This window comes from Orcinus orca, chromosome 9 (genome assembly GCF_937001465.1).
Source record: "Orcinus orca chromosome 9, mOrcOrc1.1, whole genome shotgun sequence".
NCBI lineage: Eukaryota > Metazoa > Chordata > Mammalia > Artiodactyla > Delphinidae > Orcinus > Orcinus orca.
Window position 1 is genome coordinate 46,682,133 of NC_064567.1, and position 20,224 is coordinate 46,702,356.

The 20,224-nt window shown below is 42.0% G+C and overlaps 1 protein-coding gene across 3 annotated transcripts in view; it reads right to left on the bottom strand.

Annotated features, from left to right (window-relative positions):
* CHN2 (chimerin 2) overlaps positions 1–20,224 on the bottom strand; it is a 334,133-nt gene that overhangs the window by 153,860 nt on the left and 160,049 nt on the right. For 2 of the 3 annotated variants that reach the window (XM_033420595.2, XM_004265678.4), the window contains exons 2-3: positions 16,806–16,844; positions 7,483–7,538 (exon numbers count right to left, since the gene is read on the bottom strand). In XM_033420595.2, coding sequence (XP_033276486.1) covers positions 7,483–7,538; positions 16,806–16,844 — 95 coding nt within the window. Of the gene's footprint in view, positions 1–7,482; positions 7,539–14,238; positions 14,432–16,805; positions 16,845–20,224 lie in introns of those variants that run through there. The other variant, XM_033420597.2, reaches the window with a different exon arrangement.

Genomic DNA, 20,224 nt, shown 5'->3' on the forward strand with positions numbered 1-20,224 from the left:
CTGGGCATATACCCAGAGAAAACCATAATTCGCAAAGACACATGCACCCTAATGTTCATTGCAGCACTATTTACAATAGCCAGGTCATGGAAGCAACCTAAATGCTCATCGACAGACGAGTGGATAAAGAAGATGTGGTACATATATACAATGGAATATTACTCAGCCATAAAAAGGAATGAAATTGGGTCATTTGTAGAGACGTGGATGAATCTAGAGACTGTGATACAGAGTGAAGTAAGTCAGAAAGAGAGAAACAAATATCGTATATTAACGCATATGTGTGGAACCTAGGAAAATGGTACAGATGAACCGGTTTGCAGGGCAGAAATAGAGACATAGATGTAGAGAACAAACGTATGGACACCAAGGGGGGGAGCAGCAGGGGGTGGGGGGTGGAGTGGTGGTGTGATGAATTGGGAGATTGGGATTGACATGTATACACTGATGTGGATGAAACTGATGACTAATAAGAACCTGCTGTATAAAAAAATAAATAAAACAGAATTCAAAAACTCAAAATAAAATACAAATTCATGTGAAAATTTTTTTAAAAAGGTGCACATTTAAAAAAAAAGAAATTTTACTTCTTATCAATCACTGTTAATTCTCCCTCATTTTCCTTATTCTGTTTTAAGGAGAAAAACCTTCTACTTTTGCCTCAACTTTCACTCAACTTATATATATATGCTGTTCCTTGGGGGCCCTCTCCACTTTAGCCATCTGTCCTCTCGAATTGGAGCCTCTGAGCATCTGAATTGTATAGCAGCTTGTCCTCAAGAGCCCTTATCCACTCCTCACGATATCACCTTGGAAATGAATAAATATTTTCTAGGTGCAAACGTGCAAAATCTGTGTTACACTAGAAGGAATTCAGAATATTCCAAGGAGAGTAAAATTTTTGGAAGGTTATGTATTTTGGTAGATGGCCTCACTTGTTAATAAAAAAAAAGCAGCTTTTTATTTAAAGCAGCAGAAAACTTGGTTTTATCTTTAGAAAGAAAATAAAACTCATATGTCTAAAATTTTTTTTCTAACATTAGTTTTATGAGGTTTTCCCCCTTTACAACAGTGGGTCTACAAGCAAAGTGAGTCTAGCTGAGGATGAAATCACATCAGCATCAAAACGCCTGACTGCATTAGGGAGTGAGATGAAAGCCTGGGGGGGAATAATGATGGGGAACGCCTTTGATTCTAGGTTGTGTCAATAGTAAGGGGAGAAAAGAGACCAGTGGAGAAAGTCTAGGATGAAAAGAAGAGAAATATTTCTGACCAGGGAAGAAATAGCCTTCTGATTACTACACATAAAGCCAATTAAAAGGTAATGGGATTGATTTTTGTTTGTGGCTTAAAGAATCAATCTCATTACGTTAAAGACAAATCGTATAGATGTCTTGAATCAGTAGTTTTCAAAAAAACATTTATTTTCAGTGAATAGAAGAAGAAAAGGGGGAGGATGGTAGAATATTAGAAAACCCCTCTGAGTTTACTTTAAATCTGTGATTTGAAATGTACTGAGCTAGTTGAGAATGATACAGCCAATCAGTATGGCTTGTTAAGATCTTCCAGACGTGTCTAAGACAAGAGAAACGCCTAAAGCTACAAGACTCTAAGATGTCAAATCTAGGTATGGTGAATGAAAACTTAAAAGCCTAATGATAAAATGAAATGCTCTTATAGGCTTAAAAGGACAGTTTTTACAAATAAAGTTAGAAGGGATGAAATGGGTAGATATTTAGGAACACCAAAAGCTAGAGAAAATGCACAAAAAGGGGGAAGGGGTACTTACGGTAATATTTAAAAAGTGAATACAATTCACTAGGAGGTAAAATAAGGTACTACGGCAACTTAAGATAGTTCACTGTCATCTGTACTTGGCTTAACCTCTGACAATCAAGAAAAAAAAAAGGTTCTACAAAAGTGAATTGTAGAAATTCAGTTCTACAATTCACTTTTGCATTAAAAAAAAAACTTCCAAAATACTCTGTGGTAAGGGAGAAGGGAAGTAAAGCCTCATAAAATGGAGAACAATTTGAAATGATAGCATGTAATTTATTTCTCTGCTTTGAAATTGCTTTTTATAATCCCATATTCACTACAACAATTTCAAAAAAGAATGACAAATGACACCAAATCTTTTACAGTCATAAAAGAATTTCTGCATATTTTGTATTCTTCAGGTAATTCTTGGGGACCTTGCAAGTAAATCTTGACGTTTGGCCTTTTGGAAAGGCCAAAAAGAAAGTCAGAATGTTCCAGGAAAAAGTATTAGTCCATGTTTACGTAAGAACCTTAACAACAGCCAGAAAGTTCAACTCACTCCCCTAATAACAGCATTGAGTAAATCTGATATGCTATTAGTAATAGTTTGAGAATTCTAAGTTCCTTATGTTAGCAGTCTCTATCCTTTTTTTCATCATTTTACCATATATTTACTGATTACCCACTGCTGCTTGGCCCTGGGTTTAATGCTAGGGAAGTACTTATGATTAAGACTGGTGACATCTCTGGAGCTTGTATTATCCTGGAGAGAGATGTACAAGCAACAAGAAAACAGTTAAATATGATCAAAAGTATACTAGAGCATGTATTAAGTCCTATAAACAAAATAAATAGGGTGAAACGAGAGAGAAGATCTGTAGGTGCTAAATTTTAGGGGGTTCAAGGAGGGCTTTATTAGGTGAAATCTGATCTGAAACTTGGACACGCAGAGAACTCGAGGACAAGAATTCCAGGCAAAGGGCAAATGCAAAGGCCCTGTGGTAGCAGCACTATGATCTGTTTGATGAATAGGAGCAAGACCTAGTGGGGCTGCAAGGCAGTGCACTCCGAGAAGGATGCTACAGACAGGGCAGTGAGGAAGGCAGGAGCCACACCATGGCTCAGAGCCACGGCAAGAGGTCTTGCTTTTTTTTTCTTTTATTTATTTCTAAATTAATTTATTTATTTGTTTTTATTTTTGGCTGCGTTGGGTCTTCGTTGCTGCGCACAGGCTTTCTCTAGGTGTGGCGAGCGGGGGCCACTCTTTGTTGCGGTGTGCGGGCTTCTCATTGCGGTGGCTTCTCTTGTTGCGGAGCACCGGCACTGGGCACACGGGCTTCAGTAGTTGTGGCTCATGGGCTCTAGGCGCGCAGGCTCAGTAGTTGTGGCTCACGGGCTCTAGGCGCACAGGCTCAGTAGTTGTGGCACACGGGCTTAGTTGCTCCACCGCATGTGGGATCGTCCTAGACCAGGGCTCGAATCCATGTCCCTTGCATCTGCAGGCAAATTCTCAACCACTGCACCACCAGGGAAGCCCGAGGTCTTGCTTTTATTTTAAGAGCAATGGGAAGCTGCTGTAGCAGTTGGATTTATATCTAACAATGATGGTTTGGGCTCCTGTTTGAAGAATGGGGTGTGCGTGTGTGTGTGTGTGTGTGTGTGTGTGTCAGGGAGAGTGCCAAGAGTGGAAGCAGGGAGATGAGGCTGGAGGTTGCTGAGCAGCAACAACCCAGGTAAGAAACGATGATGGGCCCAAGCCCATGGTAGTCCTGGAGGCAGAGAAGAGTGACAAATGCAAGATATATTTGGAGGTAAATGCAGCTTGCTAAGAGAAAAGGGTGAGGGTAGGAGAGACAGGCATGCAGGTTTCTGAAGTTAGGTGCCATTTAATGGAGTGGGGTCCAGTTCTCCTTTGAGCATTAGGCTAGAGATGGCCGGTGGGACATCTCCCTGAAAAGGTCAAGTAGACAGATGGAGCGAGGTGTTTGGAGCCCAGGGGAGAGGTCTTAGCTAGAGATGCAAATTTAGGAGTCGATATTCTGCACTATTCCTAGCAGACCACCCAGGCACACATTTGGTGATTAATAAATGCTTATGTGACGACTGATTGATAATTGACAGAAAGGGCAAGTGAGAATTTTGCATACCGGAAGATGTTCTGAATCTCTTGGCACGGAGCGCTCGGGAAATGCCGGTAGAGAAGAGTGCCAGGTGCCGTAGCTGCTCAGTAAATATTAATTTACCACGATGAATCTCAAGAAAGCCATGGACTATTATTTCAGTAACTGACCCTCCCTGGCTTAACTGGCGCCAGAGCCGTTGTTCAGCCACTTGTTCCTTCTGTTCCTCACCCTCAGTATCTTTTTACATGGCAGCTTAATCCCTGACCCAGGAATCGTGCTTGGTTCTTCATCACTGCCTTTTTGGCCCTCACATGCAGAGAATACTGTCATTGCTGTGACTCTGTCCCTAATGACTGTCTCAGAACTTGCTCTCCACAGATTTCTGAATCTGCCATGAGTCATCAACAGTGAGTACCTCTGATGTGCCAGGCACCATTCTAGACACTTGACACATAGATCCCACTTATAACATCCTGCGCAGTAGCTGTTGGCCCTGGGGGGGAGACCTTAATCCCCCTGAGAGAGTAAGTGCTTGGTTCTAAGTAAGGTAGCGGGAAAGTGGTAGAACAAGGATGCAAAACAAGCCCAGCGGACTCTGCAGCCGGGCTTCCCTTCCTGGGTTTGCAAAACTCACTGGATTTCACCTGCTGAATCAGTCTGTACCCTCGATTGCCTAGTTCTCCAACAAAGTCCATTAGGCGGTTGGTATCCGTCGAGAGCCACCAAGCATTCAGGTCAGGTTGGCCCGTGTCTGTACACTTGAATGACAGTGTTTCATGACTGTAACTGCAGACTCACTTGGTGCTCTAATGTGGGATGTATCACTTTCAGTGGGAGGACCCGAACCTGAGAGAGGCCCATAGCCTGGGAGGTTATTAGTCATCAGAGAAACAAAAGAGATGGAGTGTGTTGGAGCAACACAGCGGGGCAGGCTTGCCAGGGACAAGGTGGCTGAGAGGAGAGGGGCTGGAGACTAAGAAGGAGGGCAGCAAGGTTGTGTGTAAAGTAAAGCGAGGACTCAATGGCTAGCTGAGGGATAAGATGGCAAAGACACAGAAACAATCATAACTCACTGTTCAAAAGAAATAGCCTTATGGCCTTATGTAAATATGTTAATAAAGCTTCGGTCTTTCTGGCCACACACTCAAACTGAAAGGCTTCTTCATTAGGCATATCCCCGAGCACGCAGGTGCGCTATAAGGCACAGAGCCGTTTGCTAAAACACCCTCTGCAGCAGGAGTGGTTTCACCAGCAACCACTCCTTCACTAGAAGGAGGCCAAGTCCTGGGAGGCCGAGCAGTGTGGGCAGGAATTATTTGCACAGGAGGACAAAGGGCCCTGAAGCTACCCTGGCTGGCGCTCGCCTCGGCAGCACCTGTTCCTCCAGCACACTCGGCCCTGTATCACCTGACATCTGCCTGGCTGGATGGCCCCATGCTGCCTGCTGAGGAAATGGAGTTGATGAATGTCCATTTTGTGTTAGGTTTCCTGGTAGAAATGAGATATGGAATTGCTAGAGGCAAGTTACCTAGGAATCCAGCATCCACCAGGCATAACTTATTAATGAATCAGATTGATAAAGGTCAAAATGTGAAAAGCTTGGTTTAAAAGACTAGAAAGAAGGATGAAAAAAGCTGTACACACGCCATGTCCTTCAGTCATAGCAGATGGTGGTGGCTTGCGGCTCACAGCTCTGCTTTGCTAAGGCCTCTGGGGCACTTCCTTCTGATGCAAGTGTGACATTAAAGAGATAGGCTGTGGACCCTCAGCCCATAGGATGTCTGAAGAGTTTCAGAGGAACCCTGTGAAGAGGCTTCATGAAGCTAATCTGAATCTACCCATCTCCACTGCTAACATTCCACCTGGCTTAAGAGGACAACGGACATAGTTCCAAGGATTTTGAGAAACAAAGAGGTGCTCGGACTCTTTCTCTCTCTCTCGCTCTCTCTCTCTTTCTTTCTATTTCTCTCTCTCTTTCTTTCTGTTTCTCTCTCTCTCTCTCTCTTTTACACCCACCCATAGATAACATCTTAAATATATCTTTAATTACATACAATTAATATGAAACTCAAAGCACCAATAGCCAAGTTCTTTGCTGTATTCCCAACACCTAGATCTAAGTCAGAACAGAGCAGTTTCTCTCTCTAGCTATATATTATATACATATAAAATAAATGAACAAATGAATATTTACTATATCCCCTTGGGTTTCAAGTTCTAGTGCCCAACCTTACCAGTAGACTTTTTATTAATACCCCTAGGAAGAGACTTTAGTTGTATTTTAATTTTACAAACATTCTTTTCATGGAGACATTTAAACTCCTCTAACTCCCTACACATGGTTATATTTTTCCTGATGGCAAAATACTAAACGTAAAGTAGGACTGAAAGAATTTTTAACAACTTGTTTCTTATTTCTCACCCAAAATACCCTAATTAAAGCATCTCATTAAAAATTTTGTATTTATCCTATATTTCTCTTACTTGGATATTATTTAATAACCAAAAGACAAGTCAGCAGGGTTAGTGATGGAACAAAATCGTACCACCAAATAAAGATTTGACCTCATCCTGGATTTTTCCTTACAGATCAAATATTTTCTCTTCTCAGGCTATATTTCTGGGATGAGAATGTCCACTCTATTAAAATTCAGATTACTTGATGAACTTCAGTGCCCTTCAACGGAAGTAAAATTTCACACAGAAACACTTATTAAACAGTGGTAAGTTGGCTCTGGGTGTGGGTACATATGTAGCTAAGTCTTCGAGACAGATTCAAAACCAGATCCGGTCAGTCTGCCAGAAAGTACTGACGTTCGAGGAAAAATCTCAAGATTGTTGGAATTAGAGCCTTTCCCTCTTATAAGGCAGATGTGACACTTTAAAAGAAATCTGCTATTCTGTATTTAATTGAGGTCATAATAACAAAAATAGTCAAGGACCCATGGACCTTTGTTTGAAGGATATTGGTCTGGCTGTTAAAGCACCTAGTCAGCATAAAAATAGAAAACAGAGCCTTAGTCCTGTCTTTCAAATCTTGCCGGCATCCCGGATGATAAGAGAACTGATGAGTAAAGGAGGGCTAGGGAAAGTTCTGTGCCTGGTAAGCATTTTTATGAGTCAATATATTTTTAAGCTTATCTCCAAGAATAAAAACCCAGTCACTTTTCTCGTAGGGATTTTTTTTTTAATATGACAAAATGTAAAGGTTTGCTAAGTATGGGTGTTGAGAGTATCCAGATATTTATCATTCTCTGCATTTTCTCTTTTGGAAGCATTTCATAATAAAAAAGTGATAAAAGTATCAAAACTGCAGGAACAAAGAAAACAACCAGAACACACATTTTGGAGAGTTTACAAAGGATGCTTAATTTGCCTCTGTAGTAGTGAAAAATGTAAGACTTCTGATTCCAAGTTAGTATTTTTCAAATAATACCTGATTTCAAAATATAGATTATTTAGATGTTAAATTTGGTGACACTTCAACAAACATTAAACGAAATCAACTCCCAGGAAATCTGAAGGTCCTCCAATATGAACGAAGTGCTGACCATTCATCATATTTAACGAGGTGTATTGGAAATAGCTGAGTACTGACCTCCCCAGGGCAAATGATCCTCTTGGGACGAGGGGCCTCTTGCTGTAACTGATACACTGCCAAATATAAAAAGAGAGAATTATAATTAAAGAGCATTAGCACATACCAACATGTCTTCAAATAGTTCCACCTAACCACCTTTCAAGAACTGCAAATTTCTCAACCAAGAAACAAAGGAGATACAGACACATTTTTAGACTAAATAAAGGCAGATCATTTAAATGGAAATTAGTCACAATGAATATAAACGGGCAAAATTGATTTTTTAAAATTCTTATAAGGACAATTTAGTGTCATAATTGTTACTGGCATTGTTCATGTTATGGCTTTCTTGGAAGACTAGATAGGACTAAAATTCTTTCGACAATTTTAAAGATGAAATTGTACTTGTGAGTACCTAGGTAGTAAGATCATGTAATAGGATTCCTGAATCTCAATGCTGATGTTTCTTGACATACCAGGGAAAGACTGGCATTAGAAGAGGAGTGGCATTCTCTGAAATGTTACAGTTATGGACAGAGACACAGCTGATCCTGTGAGTGAACGAAGCCCCAACTCATTTCTCTTTTCACAAGTTCCATTTTTGCCCTGCCCATCACCACGGATACTTATCTACTTGACTATTTCCCACCCACTGTCATTCCTTTTGCTTGGGCCCTTTAGTATCTTAAATAATAATAACTCTCTTATATCCTGTTTTAAAGACAGGCTTTCAGGCTTGGGCATGGAGGAAAGCAGGTAACTGTATACAAAAATGTAATTTATCAGAATATTATTTGTAATTTTTCAGACTATAATGAGTGATTTTCTGCTGCTCAGCTAGTTTGATTACTTCTCTTAGAGGAAAAGCTACTCTATGCAGGTACCTTGGGATTCTACTTCCATGGAAATAGAGGTTGAAAATAAACCTCCTTGATATTATCTTCAGAATGTTGAAGAGGGAATAATTAATGTCAAATAAATCTATGAATCATATCATAGAATACATCTATGAAAAGTTAAAAACTAGATCACATAAAGTCTTCTAGAAAATGTAATAAAAGAAGCAAAAACTTCTGGCTTATTCTTAGGTCTAAAAATTAAAAAAAGAAATTTTAATTGAAGGGCAGATGGTCACATGGAAACAGAGGTGGAAATGATGGGATATATTTTGTACCTATGGCTCCCCAATGCCTTCAGCTCAACATGGTTATTTTCTTACCTAATTAAGGGTAGATGACTCAGCTTCCTAACAGAGAAGAAACCATCTAACCCTCATATGGATGTTTTAACGTGTCGCATTTCTAAGCTTAGGTTGCCCACACTAATGATGATGCCTGTGTCACTTAAGGACAACTGTAGCCATGTATCAGAGACAGGTCAGAGAAGGCTCCTTGTGCAGGAGGAAACATGAGGAAGAACTGGCTAAAAATAGAGAAATAGTTTTGGACATTCCACTGACTCTCCCACTAGAGCCCATGCTCTCCTTAAATCACGACAGAGTCTGCATGGAATCCTTTATTCCTCTCGAATGAGCTCCAACACCAACTAACTGCTTTTCAGCAGGGTTTTGCTGTTAATGAGTGTAAAGGGAACCAAAGGGGGCATCTCCTAGAATCACAGAGCTTTAGAGCAATTGCAGAACCCACATCCAGAGAATCCTATCCTCTCTTCTCTTCCCATTGTCAATGCCCTCGGAAGCCAGTAGTTATATGTGGGGGGCATGGCTGGAACAGTTTTGTGAACACCGTTTTTAATGCTTCCCTCGAAGGCGGCAAAGGAAGTACAGCTGTTATGAGAGAAGCATTTTAAGCTAAGCGCACCTTTGCAATTCATATCGGCAAATATTTGAACATCTGCCGTAGAACAGATACCACAGTCAGCATTATGTGGAGGCTGTGAGGATGGAGGGGAAGAGAGAAGAGAAGGGAACCAGCATATCGAGTACCTGTTATGTGGCAGGAACAATGTCTTATTGAACCTTCACAAGAGCTCCGAGGACAGAACGTATCATTACCATTCTCATATTTTATATGAGGAAATAAGTGCCCAGAAGTGAAATATTTGCCCCAGACCATCCAGCTAAAATGTATCCTTTCGATTCCAAAGCCCAGGTTTATTTTTCTATGCCTCAGGGCCTTTGCACTTGCTGTGCCCTCCACCTGGATTGCACTTTCCCAAGATGTTTAGATGGCACTCCTCCCCCTTCATTCAGGTCTTCCCTGACTTGCCCGACTTGGTATAAAATTCCATCCCATCACTCCACTACCTTTACACCATTTCATGTTTCTTCACAGTACTCATCACCATTAACAGGCTGTATTTGTTTATTTTGTGCGCTGTCTCCCTTGACTAATGTGTAGGCTCTTTGGGGGCAGGGACTTTGTTCTGTCCATGGTGGGACGCTCAGCGCCTAGAACAGTGCTTGGCACATAGTAGATGCTTAATGCATATTTGTATGCATTGACTCATGGGTCACAAGCCATTCCTTCAAGGACACTGATCCAGTGACGGAGATACATGTGGAGAAACAAACCCAGGAAGGGCCAAGTGCTTTAATTAAGGGCAGAGGAGGAAGCAGTTCTTTTTACTCAGGTGGTCAGGATGGCTTCCTGAGGGGAGAAGCATGGAGCTCTTCTTGAAGAGTTAGCAGGGTTTCCATAGGTAGAGAAAAGAGAGGAGGGTACAGATAGAGGAAAGAGCCCCAGCAGTAAAAGGGAATGACGTGCTGATTGGTCAGTGAGAGTCCAGTGTGCTGTTGCCCCAGGGTGGGCAGATGTGGGAGGAGGCCATGTGGGACTGAACCTTGAAGGTCGTGGTAGGAAGCATGGACGTTCTTCTGTCAGCAACGGGGGGACAGTGACGTGTTTTGAGCAGGGAGGTGACATGATCTGGTCTGTTTCAGAATAATGACGATAAGGATAAGACTGTTCGGAAAAACAGAAGTTCTCATTTTCTGGAGACCTACTGTGTGCCAGACACCTTATCTACATTTCCTCATTTACTCCTCCCAACAAACCTCCAAGGTAACTGTTCTTCTCCACCTCAGTGACAAAGCAGTGGAGACGTCAAGCTGTGAAGGAGCTCAAGGTCACACAGATAATTGATGAAATCAAGATTTAAGGCCTGATTTCCAGGTCCAAAGGTCTGTATTTTCAGCCTCACCAGTGGCCCGTAAAGCAGATGGTGGAGAGGTCCCAAGTGGGGCTGCTTGCATTAGAATCTTCCAAGAGCTAAAATACAAATTATACAATTATAAAATACAGATTCTCAGACACCACCGTCTCCGGCGATGCTCACTCTGCCAGCCTGGCAAGGGGCCCCGAAATATGTTCTTTTTAAAGGTCTTTGGGAGATTCCAACACACAGTCAGGAGTGGGGGCCGCTGCCCTTTGCTTCACTGAAGGAAGGATCGGAGGGGGATCCTTGGAGGCAGGGAAGCAAAAGAGAATTGTATTTTAGTTGTACGTAAAGGAGATCCTGAAAGTACGAGTTAGGACAACACTAAGAGGAGGTGAGTTGATTGCAGAGGGGGGTGGCCAGGGCTGGATTACAAATTGAATGGAGGAAAGGGCCTTGAATGCTTGAAAGATTGAGACGCCATTAACAATCACAGAGGTTACAGGAGAAGGAATGTAAGGGACAGTTCCTCTCCTGTGTCAACAGGCTAAAGCCCTTAGCTGTATCCTCTGAGTAAAGAGATACATGGTCAGTTCACCAGTCTTACAACTGGAAACTTTGGTGGGGGGGTCCCTGAAAAACCCTCAAGCCAGGGGTGCCACCTCTCCTTGCTGGTCTCTGGGCAGCACACATCATTAATCAATCATTATTTTTCAGTGAGCAGGTCTCAGGATCTACAAAATCTGCTCAGTGCTGTTCCAAGCAATAGAAATGACGAAGCCTGTTTGCCATCTGAATAATATGTCTCTATAAAGATAATGAGATGACAACCAATGGCCATGGCAGCCACAGAAGAAGATGGGGCCCTAGACTCTATCTCAGCTTCAGCCCCAGTCCCGCATTTTCAAGGTTGGCTATAACGAAACAAACATCCATGAGGCCCATTTAATAGAACTGAAACATGTCACATAATCTTGAAAATGTCGTTTCTTGAATTTTCTTTGTTCAACAAACCCACGTCACAAGCAAAATGCAATAACACATGGCACTGCTTGGGTGATTCTGTGCGCTAAGGGGCGAGATGATGGACTGTGCTTCTGCGGCAATGCCCCACATCTGTCCCAGGCACTCCCCAGCCCTGGGTCCTCGCAGCCCAAGAGAGAATTCTTATTCTGGAATAAGCTGTTAGGCAGGGGGATGGGGTGGGGATGGTCACTAGGGAACGTGGAGGTAAGAGAAGGGGATCCCCTGCTCCCCAGGAAACCTGAAGCAGATTGAGAAATCAAGAGCTCACTGAGAGAGTTTTATTTTTTTCTTCAGTAAGAAAACTCGGCTCATCCTCTGGTAACACAACCCCACGGAGGCCGAGTGAAAGCCCTGGCCTGGGTGATGCTAAGCCCAGTCCAAACCCGTCAGCTACTAAGAGACCCTGCAGGGATGTCCTCTAACAGCCACTTATCACTTAAGAGGGCATGTGGATCCAGGAGCCGAACCTGGCCACTTGGCTGTGACACTGACCCAGCACCACCCCGCTCACTGCCCATGTCTTCCCAGTTTTCATGGGAAAAAACTCACGGGTGTGAGTAAGAAATAGCAGGGGCTTTCAATGGCCTCTAGGCTGAGCCCCACTTCCAGGCAGCTGTGTGCAGGCCTTGTCTTGCTAACAGAATGTCCAGTCTTACTGGGGATGGAGTTCTCCTCTTGTCCCACGGCCCAGTGAAAAGCCTGAGGATGAGGTGTGTAGACTTGACCCAGGGGGTCTCAGGCCTAAGTGTGTATAAGAAGCACCTGTGGGGTGTGAGAAATTGCAGATCCCCCCACTCTTCCGATTCAGAAATCTGGCGTCGGGCTGAGGTTATTAATAATAATATTTATTAATAAATAATATTTATTAATAATAGTTATTATAACTATTCTCCCCAGGTGACTCTGATGCAGGGGGCCTATGGATCAGAATTCTGAGGTTCTAAACTCCTCCTTAGAAAAACAGGCACAAGCTGTGACTGCCTGACCTGCTGCCCAGGAGAGTCTCTGGGGAGAGATGTTGGCCACAGCCATCTGCTGCTTAATTGGCACTTGGCCTGTTAAACAATAAAATCTTTCAGAGTGTACCCATGGTGGTTGGCTTTTAAACTCATCTGCTTAGTTCATAGTTCTGGCTTAAAGTTTAGAATGTGGCTTTACTTTATTTTTAAAGTAAACTTGAAAATAGCTTTTTTTTAAGAATTGAAACCAAATACTTCTCAGTGATTTCACCAGTGTTTTGGGGTTTGGTCTTGAGTATTAAGGACTAGATGTAGATATATGATACTTTGGGACAAGATTATTCTTACCAAATAATCAGCTCAGGAAGTGATAGCATTAGCTTCTAAGAAAGAAAGGGGAGCGGGAAAGGCAGGAACTTAAGGGACTTCACGTGGCATCACTGTTCTTTGAGTCAAGATGGAGTCTTATCCATCCTTGCGGTCCCACAGCTCAAAGCACACTGCCTGGTCTAAGGCAAAGACTTAATATGCATTTGTTGAATGAATGAATGAATAAATTAATAAGCAATCTACTTTACAGAAAGTATTTAGAGAGTTGATTTCTAAGGTTCCTCATTCTTCTAAATTTCTAAATCAGACATTCGTTGGTTGCCTTCTAGGCATCCATTTCCATCCTCCCCATTTTAACGGTACTCCAAAGTTTCCAGTCACTCCTGTGTAATCCCTCCTGAGTTCCAGTGGTGAGCCCTGATGGGTTTAGGGCAGTTAGTATATCTCAACTCTCTGACCACAGTGATGGAGTCAGGGTTGGGAAGCCATGTCAAATACGGCTGAGACTCAATTCTAAGACTTCTGCTTGCAGTAGACTGTCCTGCCTGTTGCTCTTAAATGTGGATGTGGTAGCCCTGGTGCTATTGGTAGCTCTCTGGGGGTTACAAGAGAAAAGCCTACTAACAGTGGAGACAAACCTAGGAAAGTAGAGCCAAGAAAGCAAGAGGTACACATTGGGTTCTAGTGATGTCATCTGAGTTGCTGGACCAAGTCATGCCTGAAGCCAGTGCCTCTAGACTTTTTGCTTATGTCAATCAATGCGCTTGAGAGGAATATTCTGTTACTTGCACCTAAGAGCATTGCAATTAGCATTAAAATTTAAAAACAGCTTCTTAAAGTGGATCATTATGAGGCAGACTAATTTTCTTTTAGGAATAACGTTATAATTGGGACTAAGGCTTCATAATAAGAATCTGATATCAAATAAGTCAATATTAACAGCCAACAATAGGTGATGGATGAAAGCAAAGACATACCTATATACTCCTATAATCATTGTAAACCATCAGTTTTCAAACCAAGTCCTATAATATGGCAAAAATGAACTGCATCTGGTAAATGTATGAGAAATTTCCAAGTACCGAATAAACGCCAGAGCTAGAAAATTAAGTGTGTGATGGGCAAGTATGGATTCCATAGATGGTATGTTAATGAGTTTGACATCAACAAGTAAAATTAATCTCTGAAAGGATGGTCTGTGAGTATTTCAAAGAGAAACAACTTGGTGATTCCTGAGGTTCAGAATGGGTTTACCTACAGGTTATTTAAAAACAAACAAATTTCATATTCTGATAGGTTTGTTGGATTTTCAGATAAGGAAAATACTATTGTTTTAACATACTTGGATATTAACATGTATCTCATGAAGTTCTTCAAGACCCTCGGATTTCTTCTCCTTATTTATCCTTCAAGACCCACATGCAAATTTAACCTCTTTTATAAAGTCTTCTCTAATCCCAGGAGGTAGAGGAGCAGCATATTGTTGCTTCAGTCCATCTGCATGTTAATTGGTTACATCTGTCTCCCTTTCTCGACTGTAAATTGGAGGAAAGTATGGGCCACATTTTAGCTGCTGTTGATTCCTAAAGCTTATCCTAATGCTTATAATGTATGTCTGCTGAAAGACCAAATGAGTAGATGATAAACTTGGGAATAAGAGGGAGTAGCATGAGCTTGGTAATGATATTGTTAGATGAGTTTATAGTAGTCCAACACCCTAACTCAAAGAATTAATGGACTCAGGACAACCAAAAGAGAGTGCTTTCCCAGTAGTACCCTGTGGATCTTCGATCAACCTGTTTTTGATGCCGTGGATGGCCCTGCTGTTGGCATACTCCCTTCAGTTGTAGAGTTCTGCATCACTAGAGACCCTCAAATACAGCCTGGATGACTATTAGTTGAGTATAATAAAGAGGAACTTCATATATGTCATTAGGTTTGTATTAAATGGACTCAATTATCCCTTCTGCATCTAAAGTTTTATGATCCTAGAGCAAATTAAGCACACGCACACACACAACTTGCTTAGATCAAAAAATCAAACTTAAAACCAATATACTCTGGTAAAATTGATATTGGAACAGGTAAATAACAACACCTTTTCTGGTTTCCTTAGGACATAAAAGTGCTTTTAAGGGATACACTGGGTGGCCCAAGGTCTCTTAGCAAAAAGTGAAATGAATTTGAGCCAGTGCCATCTTCTCGCTTCGGTAAAGCTCTCTGCGGTGGCATTCACTCAACAAATATTTATTGCGTAGTTAACGTACGCAAGGCTGTGTGTAAGGCAGTGTGCAAGGAACAGTGAGTCACGGGACCCCCAATACCCTCACTACAGATATTTCGTTGATCTACTGTCAGAGCGCTTCACACTCCATTAGGAAACAAACAAACGAAAACATCCAATTACTTAGTCATTAGCATTGCCTTTTAAAACAGAAGATCAGAATGCATTACATTAGATTGGAAGGGCCCTTAGAGACCCAGCACCACCCCTTTATTTCACAGATGGAAGAACAGACTCATGCAATAAAGAATGAGGTGCCTCCCTATATGCTGAAATAGGAAGATAAAAACAAGGTATTTGCGAAGTGAAACAAGCAAGTTGAAGGACACCGGCTACAGCATCAACCCATTTTTACAACAGGGAACAACAACAAACTATTAGGCATGTGTATTTTAAACACTTGGAAAGATACGCTTTCCAAAACTGACAGGGTCAGTGACTGGAAAAGAGGAGTGGAACATGGGGTGAGAGCTGGTATGTGGCCTATGGGAAATTTTTGCTCCCAGCTTTATGTATTTCTCTAATGTTCGTCTTTTATGTAGCTTTGTATTGCTTTTGTAACAAATACGTACATACACAGGTATATGCATATGTGTGTCTGTGTGTATGTATATACTTATCTATATACCTATGTATACAATTTTAAATAGAAAGAAAAAAAGATTGGCAAATTGCAGCCTGTCAGTCCGACTTGCTTCTGGGCTCCACTCTGAATGCCACTCCAAGGTTTCTCATAAAACCTCTGCCAAGTTACTGAACCCCTCTGAGCTGTGGTTTCTTTGTACGTGAAACAGGGATAAGGGTGGTACCGGTCGCTTAGGGCTGTGGTGCGATTTACGACTTGAGGCACAGAGCTAGCGTGCTGGCTGGCACACTCCAGGTCTCAACAGGCGGTAGAAACAAGGGCAACGTCAATAATGATAGAAATAATTATTCTTATTATTGCTGTCTAGAAGCAGAGCCTGTTCCCCTGGCTCTCAGCACAGTGGGCGCCCCACACCACACTCCTCCCCTCTGTCACTGGAGAATTACTTAGTCAGGCGGATGATACTAAGGAAACAGAAAACCAGCTTGAGGTGATGACAAGTGCCTGCCTTCATGAGGGGAGACGGATTGATGATCGATGATCAGATAATGATCTCCGTTTCTAAGGTGTCACCCTTAGAGACCAAACATTATCCATTGCTATCTGTTAATTTTTCTGTGGTAAATGTCATTTGATATTACAGCTTTAAGATGAACAGCCAGGAACATAATTCATGGAAGTCAACACACTTACCCTTGCTGACCAACTGTGAATAAAAAAGAGGAAGGAAGGATGGAAAGAAGGAAGGAAGGAAGACAAGGAAAGTCCCAAAGAAAGGTAGAGAGTCAGAATGTCCATCTTTTTTTCCCCTAAGCATTTCCCTAAGCGGGTCACAGGCAGCTGGCTCTCCGAGGTCCTGGCCAGGGGACAGGGCTCTTCCAGTTCTCTCTGACCAATATCTTTCCTTAGCAGAGAAAGAGAGATTTGGGTTTGCAGTGCTGTGATGCGAGAGTCTGTGTGCACTCAATCAACAGCAAAAGTTGTTCAAAAGGCAGGCCGACTAAAGACTTCCGAGGAGGTTATGATTTTAGGTACTCACAGTAGGATTTCCATATTGGAGGCTGGTATTCTTCAGCATCTAGAATAAAAAGAAAGAAAGCAATCCGTCAGCTTGAACATCAAACTGTCAACTTGTGTCTTCTCTGGAGGAACAACTGTCTGTCAGCAGTACTTGCTTTCTGGTCCTGCGGGCCTCTCAGCTCATTTACGGGACAGTTCCAGGCATGAGGGGGGAAGTGTATATGGCAACCCTTGTGGATCCAACACCACTTTCTTCATGTCACTTACCATGACAGAATCAATTGCTTAACCATTTTCATAGAGCCCAGTAAATCAAAAAAGATTTTTAAAGCAATTAATTTGATTGTACCCTCCAGTAATCCTTTCAAACAGCATTTACTTAACTTGGCATAATAAACATATAATTTATCTCACAGATTCCAGTCAGACCTTTAGCCCATTTATCAAGACTCGAGGGCAAGACACAAAATGGCAAGTATGTAATATTAAATCTGTTGAAGTTGTACAACTCAACCAACTGAACTCCTAGGTCTGACAGCTGAGACACTGATGATTCAATTGGAATCGCATTATATCCTTGAATTTACTCCAGTTTGTGACTTAGGAAATTTCCAGAAAACCTCCCAGCAATCAGTGTCAGAGTGAAAGAATTACAACAAAATGGAGAGGACAAAATTGTTATTCATCAATCCAGAAAGCAGACGATGGAGAAAATCTGCTTGTTCAGTCAACTCAACAATCCCAGTGCTGACAGCTGAATTTGTAATTTTGACGGAGTTATTAGAGTCCTCCTGAGCTCGTAGCTAAGGTCTTGGTAAAACATACTCTAGCTTAAGCAGCCAGAGGGAAAAATCCTTTTCCCCGACTCATAGAATGTTAAGCTGGGGAAGCTTTAAGAGTTCTCTAATTCAGTGCTTTCTGATAAGGAAACTCTGTTTTTGTCATCCTGCACGTCTATGGCATCCCACACCCATCCTTATGCTGCCTTTGTCCTTGTGCTACTGTCACATACTACTTTCATGCAAAGGAACAGAAGTTTTCTAATCTCATGCAGTAAGATAGTTTGAGAATTTTTCCCCTCCTGAGAAACAAATACACTTACTATAAATAAAAAGTAACTCAAGAGTGGTGAACTTCCCCAAATCCTACTCAATTACCGTTATGTAGCTTAAATGAAGTTCTTTCACAATTCATACTTGCTTTCTGGGGCCCATCCTATCACAGAGGCAACGAAACATCTCCTAAGATAGTTTCATACAAATGCGTCTGGATACTTAGGCCTGCATCGTCAGGAACCTACCTACGGATAACCAGCCACATAGGCACACACACAAATACAGTGTACTAATAATGGTTTATGCTGTTATTCAAACCTAGTTTGCTAAATAACAGTGAAGCTCTTAATTCTTTTGTCAAAGTAGACAATGTAAGAGTGAGCTTTTAACCTAAAGGAGCAATTAATTTCATCTTATATGTGACACAGACCAATTTTAATGGGTTAAGATGAGTGTTTGTTTACAATAACATTCAAATAAAATAAATCATGTTGCCGAGTTTACAACAAAATTCTAGAACCATCCATACAATACCATCTCACCAGAAAAACCAGGTCCTGAATGTTAAAATATTGATGACACCTTCAAAAATATTTTTCAAATTAATATGCATGCGTGCGTGTGCGCGCGCGCGCACGCGCGCGCACACACACACACACACACACACACACACACACACACACCAGACTGCATGGAAGTATGAATCCCTGAGATGTCATCTACCCAAAGCTGTCTTCTTATTTTGGATGAGATTTACTCTATAAGGTAAGTACAACCCCCAGACCAAGAAGTTGTCAAGAATATTCAGAACCTAGAGTGCAGCTTTCTACATAGTCAGGGAAGTTCCCCCCAAAATAAATAGTCTCCTTAATGCAGGTTTTCAAACATAGCTCAGATGCTCCACTTGGATTTCCTAAGGTCTTCTTACCTAAAGTCAGAAGTTTGGATTAGATGGTCTCTCCCTGTTCATTTCAGTCTTGCTCTGTGAAAAACCTAGAATTTTGATTCATCTGCAATGCTGGCTCCTAACCTATAAACTTTCATTTAGGCTTCCCTGCACATAAACACCTTATCCCTTTCTGGTGGCTTCTTGTTGGCAACGTCACATAGAGGTGAAGAAAGCCATCCACAGAGACGGGAGATCACAATGCTCCCTTGCTTAAAATCCTCCAATGTCTCCCATCTGCACTTGGAATAAAATACAAACATTATACTGTGGCCTCCAAGGCCCTGTGTCCTCTGGTCCCTGCCCTCCTCCTCACTCCATTGCAGGCACTGCCCCCCTTTTCATGTATCATCCAGCCATACTGGCCTTCTCTCTCTTCCTAGAACAAGCCAAGTTCTTCTGAGCCCCTGGCCTTGGCTCCTGTGGACCCTCCATGTAAGAACCCTCCTCCAATAGAGCTTTGCATGGCTGACTTGCTCTGTCATGCAGGGCTCAGCTCAAATGTCACCTCCCATGGGCCACCCCTGCCAATCCTGTGTAAAGCAGCCTTCCCGCAACCCCACTCACTCTCCTTCACAGCCACTTATTATTACCATCTGAAATTATTTATTGATTCGTTGGCTTGTTATTACTGGGCTCATCCCACTATTAGCCAAACTCCATACAAGCAGAAATTTTGCCTCGTTCACTTAGGTCTCATCGGCCCTTAGAAGGGTGCCTGACATAACAGACATTCAAACAGCACGTGTTAAATAAATGAACAAACTCTCAGGGTTCATATCTTACCTCTGACAACTATTGGCTGAATAACGAGAAGCATGTTACTCAACTTCTTTTAAGAGTCTCTCAAAACTTATCTTTATAAAACAGAAAAATAAATGTACCGACCTCAGAACCGATCTCTTAGGGCTATTGTGTCAATTAAATGAGATAATATATATAAAGTTCTTGGGACTGTGCCTGGCAAATAGCAAGTTCTCCATGAAGCCCCACTAATGTTGTCATTGTGCTGTTGTTGTCACTGTTATATCACCCGGTCCTGGTTCTTCCCAGGTGAGCTCAGGCTCTTGTCTTCTCTCGCTTGGCCACAGCCAGTGACTATCTCCATTCTTGTCCCCAGACCTGGAGCCTGTAACTAAGTTCCACTGCTGTTGTCATGGAAGGTTTTCCTTTCTCATAAACGCATTCAAAGTGAGAGGCCATTTGTCACGCTTCAGTGGAACAACTATAACTACCTTGGTCTTAGGGATTTGTTTCACGAGCCACTAAAGCAGACTGTCAGGAGGCCTTGGCCAAGAGACAAGGCACAAAACATTTTTATTATGTTGACACGAACCTTTAGCCGCGTCCAACATGGCCCCGCCAACATCACATTTGTCCCAGTTTCACACAATATTTTTTAAAAATCTGCTTTACTCTTGGATGGCCTGACACCGT